The 20,794-nt window shown below is 49.6% G+C and overlaps 1 protein-coding gene across 1 annotated transcript in view; it reads right to left on the reverse strand.

Moving 5' to 3' along the window:
• Positions 1–20,794, reverse strand: part of ASTN2 (astrotactin 2) — a 336,891-nt gene that overhangs the window by 267,145 nt on the left and 48,952 nt on the right. Inside the window, exon 2 of the mRNA XM_030286868.4 lies at positions 13,797–13,984. Coding sequence (XP_030142728.2) covers positions 13,797–13,984 — 188 coding nt within the window. The remainder of the gene's footprint in view (positions 1–13,796; positions 13,985–20,794) is intronic.

Below are 20,794 nucleotides of genomic sequence, written 5' to 3' on the forward strand. Positions count from 1 at the left end.
AGCAGAACAGGTGATGGGAAAACACTCCAGCAAGGAAAGGAGGGGGACTGGATGCTAGCAGAAACACAAATATCAGCAAAAGCATGATCAGGTGAAATGGGATCACTTTGGCAGGAACGCACAGCACATGACTGTCATTGAGCCATCGTTCTGCACCACATCAGCAGCTGGGCACCTTCCTCTGCAGCCTCAGCTGTCCCTGCAGCACCTGGGATGCTCCAGGCAGCCCTGGTGATGCTCCTACCTCTCTCAGCCCCAAATTATTTAGCTAGCGCAGATATACGAGGCCTTGAGAGGAAGAACATCAGGAGATGGGCAAAGACTGAAAAGAGGCTCTCATCCCAGTGTGGTTGTCCAGCTTCTTTATTCCATGAGGTGAGGGGGGAAAGAGAGGGGAAAGAGGGCGAACAGGAAATGTCAGGGGTTTATCCAGGCTCTGGACAGGGAGGGCTTCTCTGGCTCTCTGCCAACCCCGTCAGGGCAGGAAGGAGGGGACCAGCTTATCTGATCAGAGTCACAGGGGTCCCTGGAAATGGGGAAAAGCATAGCCCAGGAGCAATGGAACACCCTGGGAGCACAGCCTGCTCACCTGCACCCCACCAGTCCCAGCTCAGGGTGGGGTATACAGGCATAGAGGCAGCCAAATCCAAAGTCAGGATCATAAGGCAGGAGCAGCTTGGTTGAAAAATCTCTGTGTGTCACTAAACCCTCCCTGCAGAGCACACCGAGGCTGCTGAGATGCTCACCTGAGCCCCCTGTCCCTGTCACGAGGGGACAGCAGAAACACAAGCCATGGAACAGCCCTGCTCATCCCTCCCTTCCCAGCACACAGGGCAGAGCTGGGAGGAGAACCCAGTCACTCCCTTCTTGGTTTGAGAGGCTGTTCCCCAGCTCCCAGGGCTCAGCAGCAGCCACTGGAACACCTCGGACTCCTCCTCCTCCCCCCGGCCCCCAGACAGCCAGAGGAGGAGCTGGGCTCTGTGGCAGGGGCAGTTCAAGTACACACACAGAATCACAGAATGACCAGGCTGGAAGAGACCTTCAAGATCATCGAGTCCAACCCAGCCCCAACCCCTCACCTAAACCCTGGCACCCAGTGCCACATCCAGGCTTTGTTAAACACACCCAGGGATGGTGACTCCACCACCTCCCCGGGCAGCCATTCCAGAACTTTATCACTCTGTGAAAAACTTTGTCCTAATATCCAACCTATATTTCCCTTGAGAAACAGAAGAAAAGGACAATCACAACATTTATCCCAGCACAAGCCACCAGTGTGCCAGGTGGCTTTGTAGGAAGGGTGGCCCCCAAAAAGGATGCCTGAAGGCAAGGTCGAACTACCCCTCAAAGGGGAAGCTAAAATCTGTGAGTCCAACCAGCATGATCAGTCCCAACATGCACAGACAACTGATTCTCGAGGTGTTTGGTGCAAAACAGGATCAAAGAAAAAAGAAAGAAAGAAAAAAAAAAAAAAAAAAAAAAAAAAGGTGGCTGTAGCACCACAGGGTTTGGGAGCTGCAGGCAGTGACAGAATCAGCCCCTCCCTGCAGTTCATGCAAGGTGGGCAGAAAAACTTTCATTTCCCACCATTCCCAGCCAGGGAGGGAACAGCCACATCCACAAACACATCCACCTCCATCTTCACCTCCTTTCCAGAACCTCAGCCTAAGGCACCAGCCTTACTTGATAACCAAACCCTCGCTACACACAGCCCGGAGACATCTCACAGCTTGTCCCAGGGAATCCTCAGCACTGCTTCAGCCACTTCCTGGGGCTGCTGGCTCATTCCTCTTTGTTTCCATGGCTCTAAGCAGTCACTGCTTTGTTTGTAGTTTGTAAACAAGCCCCTTCCTTGCCGACCCCTGCACCAGGATGGCTGGCAGCCACCACTTCATCCTCACTCCACCCTCCCCTACCCCAATATTCATCTCTCAGCACATCCCAGCTCTGTGAGGGGATGAAGGACCAATGTCCAAGGGGACAAAGATGTGTCTGATCCCCCCTGGGAGGGTGTGGGGGACACTGTGCAAGAGCCACACACCCCAAATCCCCATCACGAGAAGAGCAGTGGGAGAAGCAGCTGCCCTGAGCCATCCCGAGGTCCCAGACACCCCAAGGATGCAGGGTGGGATCAGAGCCTTGGTCCCCAGCCCAGCCTTCACCTGCCTGGCCAAGCTGCATCCCAGCACTGGGATGAGCTGGGGGAGTCATTCATTTCAATAGTTCATTTCTAAAGCAGAGGAAGGCTGGCAGCCTCAGTGCTGCCCTGAATGATGATGGAACTCTTGGAAATGCCAAGTGAAACCTGCAGCTTGATCGTGGTGAGAGACTCCCTTTGGGGCACACCCCAGCACCCTCCAGGCAGACATTCCCCACTGACACTTCCCACTGCCAGCACACGGGGCTGCCTGTCCCTTTGCTCCTGCATTACCCAACCCACCCCAGCCTCTGCAGAATGATGCTCCAAAGTTGCCAAATAAGCAGCAAGATTCAACACTGGGGCTGTTCTCTGTTCCCTCAACAACTGCTGCTCTCACCAGGCTGGTTCCGCCCTGAGCCCACGTTTGGTGCAGTGAGGAAAACCACAGCCAGGACAGCAGGAAAGCTCAAAATTGCCCGAGGAATGGCTGCTGAGGAGCTGCTGCTCAGCTCAGACTCTGGGAAGAGAAATGGAATTTAGCCCAACACTGCTAAAGCATCAGTGGTTTTGCTGCCATCCACCTGGCAGGGTTCCTCCCCTGCCATCTGAATAAAAACTGAGCGGTCTCCTCTCCCCTGAGCAGCTAAAATAGAGGCAGCTAGAAAGGAAAGCCACCAGTTTTCCTGTTGGATGAAGGGAAACACAATGAAAAAAATATCCAATACTTAAAGTCCAAGTGCATCCCAACAGGGCTGGGGCTGATGTTCCTGCTCACTCCCTCTCCAGCCACTGCCATAAACCCAGCCCCAGAAGGAGCCACCTGAGGCAAGCCCAGCCAGTCAACCAGCTCCCTTCAGAAACAGTTCTTTCCCTGCAGTTTTATACAATTGGGTTTTACCAATAAGCACAATTCCATTTTTGTCTCTCTCCCCTTTTCCTTCGCTGCACACCGTGAGACTTCATGACAAGGCTCCTGCTTGGAGCTGGCAGAGACCTTTTCAAAGCTGAAACAGAGCTGGTTCCCCCTCAGCCTGGGGATGGGGGAGGTGGAGTGGGAGCAGCGACAGGTAAAAATAACCATACTTGGCCTGATGTTGCTCCCAATTATGCCAGTGGGAATTCTGCCCAAATTCCAAAGCAGCAAGACCCAGACACACAGAGAAAGTGCTCTGCTCTATGAGCAGCCTAATGATGGCCAGAGAAAATCATGGAGACGTCGGAATCTGAGGTATTGATGATCCCGAGATTGTAGAAAGTCTCTGTCTTTCTGCCCCGCTGCCAAAGCAGAAGCCATAATTGGTCTGTGCTGGTTTCAAGGTTGTTTATTCTGTTTATCTCTAACATGTTCTGCTGCCCTGCCGCAGCTCTGTCCTGCAGGGCAGCGTGTGGGGCTCTGCCCTCAGTGGGATGGTACAAACATTAAATACCACAAACTACCTGTGCTGGATTTACAATAACGTGCCAATATCTGTCACCTACGTTGGACAGTGTGTCCCCAGCCTGAACCAACAGAAAAATGCCAACACCACAGTGAAACATGGAGGGCATGAAGAAGGAGAAAAAGGACAAGGCACACCCAATTCCCTCCATCTTGTCCCCTTTGGACCCCTTATCTAGAATCACCTGTGCCACACTTAATTATTACTTATATCAAACACTCAGAGCTTGTAATTCATCCTGTAAGATTGAAAACTCTTTTCCATGGACAGAGATCACAGCCAGTGTCTCTGGGGGCTCTGTCCAGGTGGGTTCCTGACCCCTGCCAGGGTCCCAGACCTGCCAGGGCAGCCAGAGGGAAGCTCTGGATTCCCACAGACGTGAGCTTCTTCCCCTGTTTCCTGCTGGTGGGAGTCTGAGCATCCCTGCCCCGGGGCCAGGTACTGCAGAGGCTGCAGGCACTCAGAGGGTGATGATCAGACCCAGGGCACCACATCTCTCCTGCTCCAGGCACAGTTACTCCACACAGAGCCTAGAAAGGTTTTTTTTTTTTTCCAGGAAGGGTTTATCTGCTCAGACAGTTTCACATCAGCTGAAACTAAAGTGTAAGTGGTTTTTGGGAGGATATAGAAAGTGTTGAAGAGTAGAAACATTTCATTCTGACACTTCCCTGAACAAAAAGCACTCTGCCTTTTCACGGCATCACAGTGCCTTGTGAAACCAAGTCCAATTTATTTTTAAGTGGGATAAAAAGGAAAGCCCAAACTGAGAACAAATATATTTCTGGGGACAAATATGATATTGCATTTCATCCTGTCATTAACACTTTACTCCCATCTTCGGGATTCACCAATCAAATGAGAATTCAGCCTTTTGTGGTGCTGTAATGGAACATCTTTCACAGCCACCCTGAAGCTGTTCTGCATGAGCTTGGGCACAGCTCACCTTCACACGAGCCAGCGCCTGACACCAACGACTCTTGAAGGGATGCAAACATTTCCAGCTCACATTCAAACACGGGTAACAACTGAGAGGAGAGAGAACTGCAGATAACACAAGGTTTGAAAGAAAGAAAAAAAAAAGAAGAAGAAGAAGAAGGCATTTTGGCTGCTTGTCTGAAGACCAGCCCAGCTTTCAAGCCCACATGGATGTGAGAGCTGGGTGAGGCTCCTCGTCCTGGGTCAGAGCCCATATTGTACCAACAGAAATATGGGAATTACAATATTCCTGCTGGGACTAAATAGAGTCAGGTGTCCCACAGCACAGCCTCACCAGTGAGGAAACAACACCCTCCACCCTGCCAGCATTCCCAGGAAAACACTCTGCATTGTGAGGTACAACCTCAGAGCCAGGGGCCACCCACACCCATCGCTGGAGAAGGCAGCATCCACAGGAATTTTCCTGGAATAACATTTCCTGACAATTTTAATGCCATATGTACTTTGGAGCCTGGCAGTTTAAAGCAATTAGATCCAGGCTGGGAGCTGCAAAGTATTTCTGTGTTTACATCAATGTTTCAAAGGTACCAATCCAGTACTCCCAGCACTTTACACACAGGATTAGCACAGGGCTCCCACGTGGAATTGCTCTCTCCAGGAGCCCAGCAGCTCGGTGAGAAGCAACCTGTGGAGGAGAGGGATGGAAACCAGGAGCTGAGAGGCAGAGCCTCCCCACTGAAGCCTGGATTTCCATCTGCTTGTCCCACACTGGGGGAAAAAAAACACCACCAAAAGGTCAGGCACCAGGTACACCCTGCAGTGCTGTGGATGTGAGTATTTTTCCCAGACAGATGGTGGGAAGGGGAAGAGTGAGGAGGAGGAAGGAAGGGAACAAGTTCAAGACAAGCCTCTGAGATCAGCAAACTGATAAAAATACTCTGTCAGTGCTGCTGGCAGCAGAGGGACCCAGCCTGGGGGCGAAGGCAGGCACAGAGCTGTCCCACCCTGTGCCACACTGCTCTGGTGCTCCTCACTCCCAAAATCTTCCCTCTGGCGTTTTTTCCTTCATCTCTTCACGACTTCAGCATCCTCCTTCCCAGCTCACACTGGCCACTTTTCCAATGGGAGTTTTTACTTTTTTACTTTTTCCCTTCCGTGCTTGATTCTCCGCACGTCAAGGCTGGGGAAATCTTCTCAGGCTGCAAATCCCTCCCACACCTTCGATGCCATCTGCAAAAACCAAACCCCTTCCCATGGCTGCTTTTCCCCCAGTACCAACTTCAATTGCTCTGGGGATGAGGAGATGAGAAAGTTAAGTTTGCTGCCTCAGTTCAGATGAACTGAGAGTATTTATTCAGCCTTCCTTTATCAGAGATGCAAATCAAATACTCCAGTTACATATTTTAACACAGTGGGGTGGAAAAAGTCTGATGGAGAGAAAGCCATAAAGGGTCTAATGTATTCACTGGAGCTAAGGTGGAAAACTGAGAGAGACTGGTGAGAAATCATTAGCATAACAGGTGCCATTGTCACAAAGTGACAATTTGAAGACAAATCCCCCAAAAATTAATTCCCTAAATATCAGAGCACATCATTAACTACATTTAGTCCCTGTTTTATACAGGCTCTGCAAAGGAGAGTGGAGAGGAGGGGGAAGGTGGATGAAAGAGGTTCCTTCTCCCAGACAGCAAGAAGTTGGTTAATGGCACATTAAAATAGAAATGGAACTTGAAGCCAAAGCATGTCCCATCCTGGGAAAGAGAAGATGCCACCACAGTGTCAGGGTGAGAGGAGTGGTTCTTCCTTCCAGCATGGACCTGCAACAACTCCTCTGTGCAGCAGTTCCACTGCTCCTGCATGACTGGTGCTTCAGCTCCCAGCTGGGCTGAGCTCCAGTGCCCTGAGCCACAAAGCCTGCAAGCACCCAGCCCCTCTGAGCCAGCACAGACCCACCAGGCCCTCTGGCCACCCTGAAGAAGCTCAGGAAAGAACTGAGGGCCACTGTCACACTACGACATGAAATAACTCATGCACTCACTCCAAGATGCAAAAAAACAAAAGGAGCAAATTTTATCCCTGACCTCACAATATACAGAATTCCAAAAGTGACAGTGGATTGGAGGATGGAATTGCCACCTCTCCAACCACACTGGTCAAACCAGCAGTCCATCAATTCCCTCCTCCCACAAAGAAGAATGCAAAACAATCATTATTTACATAAACAGTGTGTGAAAAACTCCAGTAGAAATTTGTAAACATCAAAAGGCATAGAAAACTTTTAAAAAGAACTTTAAAACTTTTACAAAACCAGAGTAACAGGCCACCTACAGCAGCATGGGGAGGATTGGTGAAGGTCTGAGGGTTGCTTGGTTTGCCAGCAGCAGGGAGCCTGCAGCATCCATCCCCACCCCAGGGATTTGGGGATGCTTAGTCCACCTCCACATCAGGGTGGGCAGCTCCTTCTCCTCTCCCCACACATGATTCTCACACAGGGACGTGCTGAACCCAGGGGTTTTACAGCTTTTCTTTTAGGTTTTGTTTTTTAATAAAAACAGCTCATTGGAGATCAATTTAGCTTTTTATACCTTTCAGATAAGAAAATCTGCTGCAGCAGCAATTCTCTCCCTATGTTAATTAATTTCTAAACACATCACAAGCTGGAAGTGCATGTTTGATGAATCTCGTTGACCTCCTGGTGCAGAAATGATGACACAGATGTTGCGCCTTCTTCACTACCTCATTACTCATGTCACACCGGGGTTTTTTTCTCCCACTGAGCTGGCTGACAGGAGCTCCAGTGCTGCCATCAGCAAGGCAAGCTGCAAGGAGCCAGAGGAAGGCCTGAGCAACGTCCTGCATCTCTGGAGAAGCCAGGTCCACTGGTGCTGCCAGCAGTCCCCCAGGACACAGCACCATGCAAGCACCAGGAGGGAGGGAATGGAATCCACTGGGATGTTTTGCACCAAGGAGGACAAAATACTGCAGGGTAGGGAAATGAGAAACCCCACAAAGAATGACCAACCTGAGGGAATGCTGGGGCTGAAGAAGCCCAAGTGGGGATCCCACAGGATCTGGAGTGATCCCTGAGAGCTGTTTGCTGGGGACAATGGGAATGAGCCCAGCTCTGAAAAGGATTTCAGCCTCCTCCCCACTCCCATTTGAGCTGGGATAAGCCCAGTTGCACCAGTATGATGTTATATCCACCTGTGGGAAAGAGAGCAATCATGGAATCAGAGTGGTTTGGGTTGGGAGGGAACTTAAAGCCCATCCAGTGCCACCCCTGCCATGGCAGGGACACCTCCCACTGTCCCAGGCTGCTCCCAGCCCTGTCCAGCCTGGCCTTGGGCACTGCCAGGGATCCAGGGGCAGCCACAGCTGCTCTGGGCACCTGTGCCAGGGCCTGCCCACCCTCACAGAAAAGATTTTTTTCCTAAAGGTGATCACAGCTCCTAAAAACTTGCTTGCTCTTGGAGATTCCTCAAGGAACTGGAGAGCTGCCCCAGCCTGAGGCAGTCCCAAGGACAGGCCCAGGACACACCACAGGCTGCACTGGGGCACAGAACTCCTTCCCAGCTCCACCTCAGAGCAGGATGTGAAAGCAGAGGGAAGAGTTTAAGAGCACAATTTACACCCAGCTCAGGGGTTGATGGAGCACAGGAGCAGCAGCTGATCATTAGGGAAACACCAGGATGTATGAGAAGAAGAAGAAAGGAAACTCCACAAATATGAGTCAAAGAAAATCCTCTGGGAGATCTAGAAGCCAGCAGATAACTTGTCTGCTGCCAGCACGGCCAGCAGACAGTAGGCATTAAAAATAAAAAATAGTAATTTTTTTAAAAAGCAGCCTAATGAGGTCTGGTCACCTTTTACTCCAGACACTTTAATGGTCCCTTGCAAGATGATGGCATAAGATGCAGCAAGGCTTTTCCTCTCTCTGGAGGGAGTCTTTTTTGGACCACTCTCCAAAAAGCCAGCTTATTTCTGCTGGAGCTGGAGCAGAGGCAGCACAGAGCAGGTTTCTAAACCTCCCAGCATGCAGGGATGGTCCTGGCTCTGGTATCCCACAGCAAGACTTTTACTGGCATCACTCACAAGAGAGGCCTCAGGGTCTGGGTCCAGGTGACCCCAAGAGTGTGAAAGTCCTCATTTCCCAGCATGTGCAGCCAAAGAAGGAGTCTGAAATGTGTAGGGTCAGCGTCTCAAGGTTGGTTATCTTCCCTTAGCTATAACATTCTTTCTCTGACCTGCTGAGCTCTGTCCAGCAGGTCAGCTGTAGCATTCTGTCTGCCCTCTGGGCAGTGATTACATTTTATACTAAAAACTATGTGTGCTATGTTTACAATAACGTGCCAATATCAATTATGGTGGACAGTTTGTCTCTACCTTAAACCAATAGAAAAGTGTCACCATCACACCAAGACATGGAGGGCAAGGAGAAGGAGAAGAAGGTCAGGACACACCCAAATCCCTCCATCTTGACCCCTTCAACCCCATTCTAAAAAGTCCCAAAATTCTACTTTTTCATCAGTGTTAATTCAACTACCACACTACTCAAACCCTTGTGGCTTTGTAATTCCTCATACAGAGTTGACATTTTTTTCCACGGGCTAAAATGGAAGCCACAGGTGGTTTTGACTTTGTGCCAAGGTCTCTGAGCCCCCTGACAGGGTCTGGGGACAGCCAGGGCAGCCAGAGAGATGTGCTGGGCTCCCACAGAGAGGAAATCCCATCAAACCACCAGCAGGACAGGATGGGACTTTGCATCCTCTTCCCAAACCTGCATCCCAGCACTGACAGGGTGCAGTGCACTGCTGATGCCTGATCAAAGGGTCAGTGCAGAGATTAAATCCTGTCTGTCCCACCCAGACCCACCCTTCCACCCCTCAGAGCCTGACAAACAACCCCCCTTCGGCCAAAGCTTCCAGACATGGACCAAGGCTGGATTTAGCACCACACAAAACAATAATTAAACTGGGACATGAGGCGCGGGGAACAACAAAAAAATAAATCTCTCGTATGTTTTGTTAAATTCAGCAATTTACAAGGCTGGAATAATTAGTGGTTTAAAATGTTTTGACACAAGCAGCCCCAATAATCATGATAAATCATATCAGGCATATGCCCAGATCCTTGAAGTGACAGATGACAAACAGAGCAGTGACAAGATGCTCCATCACGCAGGGAATCATTGAGTTAATGGAAGAATTATTGCTTCTGAAATCCACTCTAGTCCCATTGTGGGGAACATTCCAATTTATCAAAGCCAAATGAACATTAATTGCTGCAGCCTGGTAAGTTTTCGAGCTGCTGTGACCTTCATTGAATTTTAATCCAAAACAGATAAGATTTACTTCCACACAACAGGAAACAACACAATTAAACCCGAATGACAGCTGAGATTATGGTGAAAAAACACAACAGGCATAATGACAAAAATATTGATTCCTTTCTACTTGACACTGTGCTTAAAAAAATGGTAAATAAATTAAATCTTGCATTTACATATTTGTTTTTCCTTTCCCTTTATCCATTCTTTTCATTTGGGAGACAAATATCAGACACTCAAGCCAAGAGGAAATGGGTGGCAGAGAGTAATGGAGACTGAATTCCCTTTAACTGCAGTAATTAATGTTATGTCTCATTGGGGAGAGATTAAGAAAAAACAGTTAGGAAAGGAAAAAAAATAAAAATTAAGTATTATCTTGCTGTCAAAGATGCCCTTGAGCTCAGGAAGGGAGGTGTGAAGAGGGTCACAGGCAGTCAGTGCTTTGCAGGGATGGTGGCACAGGGACAACAGGCCATGGACACTTTCCTGCTGCACTGGAAGCAAACCAATCCTAAACCAGAAAGCCATGGACTGACAGCAGAACCACTGGAAGGAGGAATCAACCCAGGATTTGCACCTCCCTGGAGCCCCCATGCAGCACAGAGGGGGTCTTGGGTTTAGAGGCAGAGCAGGAGCTCCCAGCCAGGCCATAAACACCTTCAGAAATCCAACCAGCTCCTGGCTTGGAGATGTCTCATTGCCCAATAACTGTGCCAAGTGCTCCCTAACAGAGGGATTAACCAGATCCTCCAGGCAAACCTCCCCAGCTCCTACAAATCACCTGGAGCGTGAGGACAGAGGTAAAAAGAAGTGTTAGAGCCACTTAAAGGAGGTGAAGGAAGCACTTTGCCATGGCCCCCTGCTGTCCCCTGGGGAGGGATGCTGGGCTGATGATGGACAGGGCACACAAAGCCTGAATGCCAAGGCAGCACAGCACTGGGCTGGGCTGGAATTCTGTCCCTAGCAGTGATGGTGGTTTAGTTCCTTGAAAGCACAGAGGAGACACTGGCTTTGTGGTAGGAAGAGGAAGGAAAAGTATTTGGGAAGCTGGGAAGGAGGACACAGGCTGTATCCCAAGGCAAAAGGGATGTGGACACAGAGAGGGTGTGGGGACAGGAGGGGACCCAGGGCTCCCCTGTGCTGAGCTCAGCACAGCCAGGGAACCCCACTGGGGTAGGAGAGCTCAGGTGATGGGGGCCTGTGGGAACCCAGGACATCCCTCTGGCTGCCCTGGCTGTCCCCAGACCCTGTCAGAGGGCTCAGAAACCCTGGCACAAAGTCAAAAACACCTGTGGTTTCAATTTTAGCCCATGGAAAAAACCGCCAACTCTGTATGAGGAATCACAAGCCACAACAGTTTGAGTAGCGTAATGTTTGAATTAACACGGTGAAAAAGTAGAATTTTTGGGCTTTTTAGAATGCAGTTCAGAGGGTCAAGATGAAGGGATTTGGGCATGTTCTAGCCTTCTTCTCCTTCTTATTAAACCTCCATGTCTTGGTGTGCTGGTGACACGTTCCTATTGGTTTAAGGTAGAGACACACTGTCCAACATAAATGATATTAACACGTTTTTGTAACCATAGTACACGTAATTTCTGATACAAAATATAAACGCCACCTGAGGTGGTATGCAGAGTGCCATGGCCTCTTTGCTAGACAGAGCTCAGCAGGTCAGAGAAAGAATGTTATAGATAAGGAAAAATAAACAACTTTAAGAAGGCAACCCTACACATTCAGACTCCTTCTTTGGCTGCCCGGGCTGGGAAACGAGGAATTTAACACTCTTGGGGTCATTCCCAGCACCACAGACCCTGAGAGGGGCCCTCAGGGATGTGCTCCAGCTGGGGTCAAGAAAGGAAATAAAGGAGTGGGAAAGCAGCCTGGGGACCTGGGTGAAATATTACACCCAAGAAACAAATAGCTGTGCCCACTTTATCTCCCCTACAGAACTCCATGAGGCCTCAAGGATGGGAAAAAAAAAAAAATCAACAAACCAACAATATAGAATCATCTTTGCTGGTAACTCAAAACTTGGCTCGGGTTCACTCAAAAAGTTAATGAACCTTCTGAAAAATCTGGGCAAAGTTTCAAGCCTGTGCTGCAATCCTGACCCAGGAGAGGGATCTGCAGGGCTCCTGCCTCCCCAGGGACACACATGCAGCCCAGATCCATGCCCAGGACCTCAGCTCCTGCTACAGGGAATGTCAGGATTTATAAAGACAGTGGAATTACAGCTGAATGTGTGTGGCAGGAACAACTCCTCTCCTGTCCTGTTGTTTTTGCAGAAGGGAAGAGAGGTACAGGGCAGGAATGAACTCACAGCAAAGCCATGGGTGCTCCCACACCACTGGCAAAGCACATCTTTCCTGGCTAAAGTGGGATTAGAGGCCAAACCCATTCCTGTGACATTCCTGTGACATTCCTGTGACCTGGCCAGCAATGCTGTCAGCTCCATCCCCAGCACCACTGCTCCCACATTCTGAGGTGCAGCAAAAGAAGGCTCTGGCCAGGAGCTTCTCAAAGGAGCTTTCCAAGCATCCAGTCATTACAATAATCTCCTGTATTTTAGAGATCATCTTCAGCAAGGGCTGAGGACCAGGACTGAATCTCTCCCTACTACAGAAAATCTGCATTTCAAGCAGGAACAAGCAGGCTGCAGAGAAAGTGTCACCCCACAGACACAGGACAATTCTCCAGGGCTCAGGTTCACCCACAACAGCCAAACAATCCCATACTCAAACCTCCTGCCAGGGATGGAGCTTTTCACACCCACACATGCTGTGCTGTTTTTCTTTCTTTGTTGACTCTCACTTACATTTTCAGGTTCATTTTCCAAGTACACAGTTCTAACCCTTTTCCCCTCTCCAACGTCCCATCCCATTGACAATTTCAGCAGGACATAAAAACATTCCCTATCCAACTCAGTAAGATGCAGCCCCCAAGTCCTTTCCCTTCTGTCATCCTGCATCTTATCTTGCCCAACAACCTTAATGCAGAACCTCTCTCCTTCCTCATATGCATTCAGTGCCAGATATAAAGCCCCACTGATAAGACACTCAAAAAAACAGACTGAAGTTGTAAAAGCCAAATAGCTGCTTGTTCAAATAAGAAAAAAAATTAAAAATAAAGGATTTGTGCAGCCATTGTCTGTGTTCCTCCTTCCAAAGCTAAGGACAGCGCTGTGGAGATGACCCAGATCCTAAGTGATGAGCAGGTTCACCTTTCGCAGAGGGTCACCCTGGTGGGATCCTCAGCCCTTAAAAGACTTGCTTTGCCAAATGAGCGGCATGCATGCACACTGGATATACCAACCTAACTTCTTTTCTTCTGTATCTTATCCCAATGGCACTGAAGGGACAATACACTGAATCCCATTTTACAGATGGAGCTCTAAAGCACGGAGGAACCATGGACCCGATCCAAACACGTAGGCAACCACTTCATATGATACTGAAACTTTAAAAGGCAACACAGCACATAAACAGTGCATTATTAAAAGGTCACAAACACCCCAGATGGAGACATTCAAAGCACTGGATCATCTTTTTACTTTTAGGTCAGGCTTGTCCTTTGCAAGAAATGCTGCAGCCCTTACTCACTTCAAAGATCAGCCTCAGAATTAAATGGCCAAGCCCAAAATCTTGCCTTTGTACAATGCCCAAACACAAAGATCAAGCAGAAATATTCCACTGACACTTACAGACAGGGAACTACAAGGATCATTCTTACCCTCCCAACAGCTTCTTCCCCACACTCTTTTGCTTTAACTTTCTCAGAAGACCAAGCGCTCTATTTTTCTTTTTCTTGGCCCATTCAAACACATCTCTCCCATCCTGGAGACCCAGGCAAGAAGGGACACAAACATCTACAAACCAGACTCACCACCCTGCTCCCCATCCCCCTCCTCCAAGGGGGTCCCTCCATCCCCTCGGATGCCACCGGAGCTGGGACTCACCATGACTGAGATATGAAGAATGTGCATCTGCTCCTCCACGATCTCCGAGGGCTCCTGGAGGCTGGGTGGGGTGGCCCTGGAGAGCTGCTCAGCGCTGCTCATGGACACGTGGAAGTACAGGGTGCCATTCTCCAGCCACTGCTGCTTCCAGTGCACCAGCGAAATGTCCGACACGGTCCCCGACATCTCTGCAGGGACACAACGCACAGCTCAGGGTCAGTTTTCCCCATGATGTCCAAAGATGTTATTCTAAATGTTCAAGGAAATTGGGACTTTTGAGTCTTACCCCCAGAACTGACTCTATTTAATTTTAGCCTCTACCTGCTACTTCTCCTATGTATGAACAGAAATGTTTTTCTTCCTTAATAAAAATCAAGGGGTTACAGAGCGCCTGGGGATTTCTAGAATAGGAAGGCAAGAACAGTAAACCACACAGGATGCCCTAAACCTCCTGTGGCTTTCCCAGGAAACAGGCTGGAAGAAGCTCCCAGGGGAGCTGCAGCCAAGCCCAAGGGAGTTCCATGGCTCAGGGAGGCCACACGTGCCAGGCAGGGCAGGGTGCAGACACCACTACACACATTGCTGGCATTTACAGTGGAAACCTCCCTTCCAGCTGTGAGGCAGCAGCACAGCTGTATTTCACAGAGACACTCTCAGCACAGACTGTGAGCTCCAGCAGCAAGGGAAAACCTCCAGGCTTGACAAGTATCTGTTGACATTGGAGCTGCACCTGTCAGTCACCTTCTGTTGGTTTTCCATTCCTGATTTACAGCACGGGCACCCTGGCAGCCAGGATTACAGCACACACCACCAGCTCTCCCTGACCTAGGGCACTGCACTGAACTGGGGTTTGGAGAACCCAAAGGGCACCCCCAGACCTGCAGACCCTGTGGAGGCACAGCTCCCAGCCTCAGCTGCAGCCCCTGAGTGGGTCAGGAGCACTGACAGCTCCACAGCTGCTCAGCACGTTGCACACCATCTCTGCAGAGAACGGGTTTGGCAGTTGGGCAGCTGAATCAAAACCAAAAAAAAAAAAGAAAACCCAAAAATACTAGCACAAAATGAGCCAAAATATTTCTCCTTCCACCACATCTTTTTTGTGTTTGTTTTTCCATTTCCAGTATAAGCAATGGGAAGCAAGACAGAGCTTAGTCACTGGGCCCACAGTTTCAGCAGCTTTGAGGAAGACCCAAATTTAATTCCCTCCTATTTGGGAAGAGACCAGCCCTGACAGCCCCTGACCCACTGTCTGCAGGTGTGCCTGCCCCTGAACTGTCCAGAACACAGGCTCAGGTACTCCTGGGACCAGAGTGGGAATAGAAACAAGGTTCTTCTCCTCCTCCACCTTGGCTGCAGAGGGTCAGTGGGAAGGAGAGCGCTTCCTCTGAGGGCAAAGCCGCCAGGGAATGCTGGTGGCATTTTGCATTTTATTACCCTGAGCCCAGCTGGCCAAAAGCACATCCACTTCCAGCTCCCAGTGGGAACAAGCCCAGCTGAGGCTGTCCTGAGGAGCCCCCCACACTTTGCAGGACACAGTGCTGCAACAAGACACTTGGGAGGTGAGCAGCCACTCAGGCACTCGCACTTCTACAAACCCATGTCCCAGCCCAACAAAAAAACCTCTGAATCCTTCTTCTCACCCCTGAAATCAACATATTTTCCAGCAGCAAGCTCCTGGCTTCCCAAAGTGGATCAAAAGACAGCCAACCAAGCTCTCATGGAGAAGACCCCATCACACAAGAGGTCCTGCAGGGCTGTGGGCAGGGCCAAGGCCACCCCATTGCTGCCAGACCCCTGATTCAGCTCCTCGCTGGTGACACTCCCGAGCCACCACCATGTCACCTCAGTCTCACCGGAGGGGTTTGCTCATTGCCACTGCACCTCCCTTATGCCTGACCCCTGAGCACACCTGAGCACTCAGGGATGAGCCAAACAGCTCCTGGCCACACCTGGATCCATCCAGAGCTCACACCTGTGCTTGGGAGGGGATGCAGGAGCTCCCTGTCACATCCCTGTCACTGCCATGACATCCTGCTAATCACCCTTCTCTCCTCTGACAGAAATCAGCAGCAAGAGGGTGTTGTTTGTACTCTGGAAACTGTAAATCACAGCAGCCTTGCAGCTCCTTCGAGACCTGGGAACCTCATGGAAGGAATCCTGTGTCTCTCCCCCCAAACAAGATTTCTTATAGCAGTAAAAAAAAAGAATCAAATGAGAGAAATAGCAAGGCTGCTTAATTGCAGTTGTCTTCCCAGCAATACTTCAAAGGTCTGTACTGAAAAGCATCTCCTTCTCTAATTAAAATCAAAACAAATGCTACTTTTAGGAGCAAAAGCACTCACTCAGCTTTGCAGCAGAAATCCAAAACCATCCACAGAGGCAAAGAGGCCATGGGAGAGCAGGGAAGCATCAAGGGAAAGACTCTGTTATGCAAAGCCATAATCTTAATTCTATCCAGAGGGACAGTCACCCACAGGAGGGGATGATTTGCAGTATTACACACTCATCACAGACATATCCTGCAGCAGACCTTTCCTAAAGAGCTCAGGAGGGAGGTTATATCACCCAGCCCACAGCACAGACCACGTGGATGCCACCAGGACCCCACTGCTGCAGCTCCAAAGGCTCCATCACATTAGGGAAGCAAGGAAAAAACCTCCAGGGTCAACCTTTCTCCATTTTTTTCCCTTACACACACATTTTTGCATGGGATGTTTAAAAGGATCACAGAGAACATTTCCCAGGAGTTCTGAAATATAGGCAATTTTTTGGATTTTAGCCTAGACTGAAGATAAGCCTGTTTCATTTTCAAAAGGTCTCTTCCAAAAGTAGAAACTTCAATTTAACATTCATTTCACAATTTTAAGCAAACCCAGCAGCCAGGAAATTTGTGACAAACACGGACTTGCCAAGGCTGGGTATCCATTCCCACACATTCATAAACACTTGTGTGCTTGAGCTTTCATTTCGGGGCACCTGATGACTACCCCAGGACACCACAAGCCTTCAATCAGATTCACCACTCACAATAAAAATAATTCTAAAAAAAAAAAAGCTTTTTCAAGCCCTGTAGCTGCAGAAATCCCTCAATCCCCAAACACAGGGAAGTTTCTTGGCCTCATATACCTGACACTAATATTCCAGTGCCTATGTTTCACTGGACACACATTGTCACTCCACTGTCTGTAGTTACTGCACTGAAAGCCCGTCCATCAGACAGAATGTAACAGTCTGCAGCAAGATTGCCTGTTATCAGAGCTTTCAAATGCTTTTGGAACAAATTAAGGGCATTCCTGCACCAAAGCTGAATGAGATACAGTTAAGGTTTTAAATGTGCAGCAATGGAAAGGCACTTGTGGTCTATAGCTGTTAAAAATCTCAGTATCTAGTGGATGGGGAGCTATCAGACGGGGTTCAAACAGCCCTTTGCGGGTAAAACACCAAGTAAAACAGGCAAACAGATCAAACATCTCCTACCTGAGCTCACTGTGCTCAGCAGATGTGGGAATCCAGGGCTTCCCTCTGGCTGCCCTGGCAGGTCTGGGACCCTGGCAGGGGTCAGGAACCCCCCTGGACAGAGCCCCCAGAGACACTGGCTGTGATCTCTGCCCATGGAAAAGAGTTTTCAATCTTACAGGATGAATTACAAGCTCTGAGTGTTTGATATAAGTAATAATTAAGTGTGGCACAGGTGCAAAAGTAAAATTTTAGGATTCTAGATAAGGGGTCCAAAGGGGACAAGATGGAGGAAACTGGGTGTGCCTTGTCCTTTTTCTCCTTCTTCATGCCCTCCATGTTTCACTGCAGTGTTGGCATTTTTCTGTTGGTTCAGGCTGGGGACACACTGTCCAACGTAGGTGACAGATATTGGCACGTTATTGTAAATCCAGCACAGGTAGTTTGTGGTATTTAATGTTTGTACCATCCCACTGAGGGCAGAGCCCCACACGCTGCCCTGCAGGACAGAGCTGCGGCAGGGCAGCAGAACATGTTAGAGATAAACAGAATAAACAACCTTGAAACCAGCACAGACCAATTATGGCTTCTGCTTTGGCAATGGGGCTGAAAGACAGAGACTTTCTACAATCTTGGAATCACCAATACCCACAGATTCCGACAAGCAGAGAGGGGACAAGGAAGAAATAAGGAGGGTCCTCCTTCCCCACAGCAGGCAGGCAGATTTCTCCCCTTCCCCTGCTCAAAGGCAGCAGCACCACCTCCATCCCAGAGCAGAGGAGCTGAGGAATCTCTTCTCCCCAGCACCAGCACATCTCTCCCCTCCCAGCCCCTCCCAGCCTTCCCAAGTGCCACCATCTCCCACCACACAGCTCAGCCGAGCCCACGGGCAGCCCCCACCAGCCTCTGGTGCCACCTGAGGATGCTCTGAAAGCAAGAAAAAGGCACACAGAGCATTTCTGCCTGTTCTGCTCTTCCTCAAGCTCTGTGCCTTACACAACTTCTACAGTCTTCAACGTTTGCCTCGGAAATCAAACAAGCAAGCCAAACAAAACTCTTCCCAGGGCTCAGCCTCTGACCTGGGCTCGTGCCCATCAGCAGCCAGGGACAGCAGTGACCACAGCAAGATCCCTCCCAACCAACTCTCCAATCCCCTTTTTCCCTTTGCTGTTGCTACAACCCTTTCATATAAACATTTCATTGAAATCTTCAACTTGTATTACAATCAAACTTAAAAGCAAAGGGGCCTGAATGCATTTGGTTGGGAACCAAGACAATTCCCATAAAAGCAGATCACGCTGACGTGATGAATACAGAATGAAACAGCCAATATTAAAGTTGCAGGATTGTTGCTCCATGCCTTCAGGCTCCTGGCCACCCTACCCATCTCCTCCCTTCTCTCCCCTTGGTCTCACTGAAGTCAGGGACAGTTTTTCACCTCTGCCTTCTCCAGGGCAGCCTGCCAGGCTTGAAACATTGACCAGCTCTCCCCAGCCCCCTCCCCAGCCTCATGAAATGCCTCAAAATTCACCTCTTCTGGGGAGGCTGCAGCCCTGCCTTATCTGTCATGGTGTTTTACAAAGCCTGTGTTGCGTTTAATTGGCTTGTTCTTGCTAATCTACCATGATTATTGTATTTTTATTTCGTTCTTGAAGGCCATTATTAAAATAAGCCTTTTTGCTCAGAGCAGTTCATCCCCACAAGGATTCCCACCCCCGGATAACCAAACCCTCCTGGTGCTTCCTCCCAGCTCCCCAGCACTGCTCAGACCTGCTGGGCACCTTTCCTGTCACTACCAACTGCTTGGGGAGATGGTGAGGAGCCAGTGAGTAATTTCCAGCGCTCCTCTGGCCTTCTTCCTCCCCACCTGCTCCACCCCAGCAGGAGCTGCACGCTGCAGCCAGGCTTCCTCATCCCACCTGCACAACCCAGCGTCCTAACCTGGCAGGGGAAAGGCTGGAGATCTGCTTACTGATTGCATTTCCTTTTAGAGAGACACAATTCCAGCTTGTGCCCCCTTCTTCCACACCCCTCACCCTGCCAGCCCTTCCCATCTGCTGTTACTCCAGGGCTCTCCTGAGTTAACGCTCTCCAGAGGCACCAACCTCTGATAAAGTGTTAGTTTAGAGATTCTTCGGTGCTAGCTACCTCTTATGCTAATAAAGCAAATTTATGCAGAAAGTCATAAACAGAGAGCTCTCCCCAGTGCCCTTGCCAGCGCAGGATTGCTCCCTGCGGAATAGATTATCACACTCAGTGCAGACTCGTTCCAAAATTACTCTAGAAATGGGGCTTTCCCCCTGCTCCCAGGGGGGCTATTGTGCAGTCAAACAGGCCCTAAGAGTTCTAAGAGTTTGGGTCTTTTGGTGGCAATGTGGTGGAGTTTTTTATCCGAATCATTAGCTCAGGTTTTTTGGTTTTTTTTTTCCCTTCCCTTACACACCTCCTCCCTGCTCTCCCCTCACAGAGCTCCCTGGGGCAGCACACAAACACAGCTGCAGATCATAAAAACTAATAGAGAAGCTCAGAAATTTAAGAAAGGGGTAAAAAAAAAAAAAAAAAAAAGAGAGATGACAACCTCTCTCTGATCACCTCCTTTCAAAGCCCCTGTCTGTGAGAACACAGTGCTGCACCTGCAGGGAATTTTGGGGCTGGCTCTGGCACGGGGGGGTCTGCATGGACACAGAATCAGGAATGGTTTGAGTTAGAAAATCTCTCTGAGATCAGAGTCCTGCCATGATCCCAGCAGTGCCAAATGATGCTGGATGGAAGAGGGCTGGGGGCAGGCTGCTCTTGGGGTGGTCCATGGGGACCAAGCGCAGGCTGAGCACTCTCTGCACCTCACTGCCAGCAGCACCACACACCTGACCTTGGAGAGGCCAAGTGGGATTTGCAGCAAAGGGGGTTTGGCTGTTTTCAGGCTCTGCTTGAAGGACAAGAACAAGCAGCCAGGTTCAGGCACGATCCTGGGACCAGTCACCCCCAAACCACAGAGATGTGGGAGGAATTGAGCTGCCACCAAAGGGGTTGTGACAACCAGAGCAACGTGACTGACAGTGAGGGCAGATCCCAAGCTCAACAGGAACCCAAAAAAACAAAAAACCTCCTTGGTTTGGAGGGAGATCTTGCAGACTGCATCATCCAGGAGACGAGCCAGGGTGGGCAGGGAGGACAGTCAGCCCCTTCCAGGCTCAGCCCCTGCAAACGCTTCAGACAAACAGAGGGTTGGGCTGCTCCAACTCGGCTCTCTTTGTCTTAGCTCTCGAGCTTTCTGTGCCATCCCCACATCCCTCTGGCCTTTCTAATCCCAGCCTTTAGGGTCCCTGAACACAGATATTGATTTGCCTGTGCTGCCCACAGATCTCAGTCTGATTCCACAAACCCCAGAGAAGCTCGGTGCACTGCGTGCTCCTGCAGCTGCTTTGATTGCAATTCAGGCTCCAGCACATTACCCTTATTTATAATGCCAGGGCTTCCATGTGGTGCCTCAGGCACTCTGAAATTATTACAGAGCCCTTTGACTTTCAATTCCCTTCCATTCA

Source organism: Taeniopygia guttata, chromosome 17 (assembly GCF_048771995.1).
Source record: "Taeniopygia guttata chromosome 17, bTaeGut7.mat, whole genome shotgun sequence".
Classification (NCBI taxonomy): domain Eukaryota; kingdom Metazoa; phylum Chordata; class Aves; order Passeriformes; family Estrildidae; genus Taeniopygia; species Taeniopygia guttata.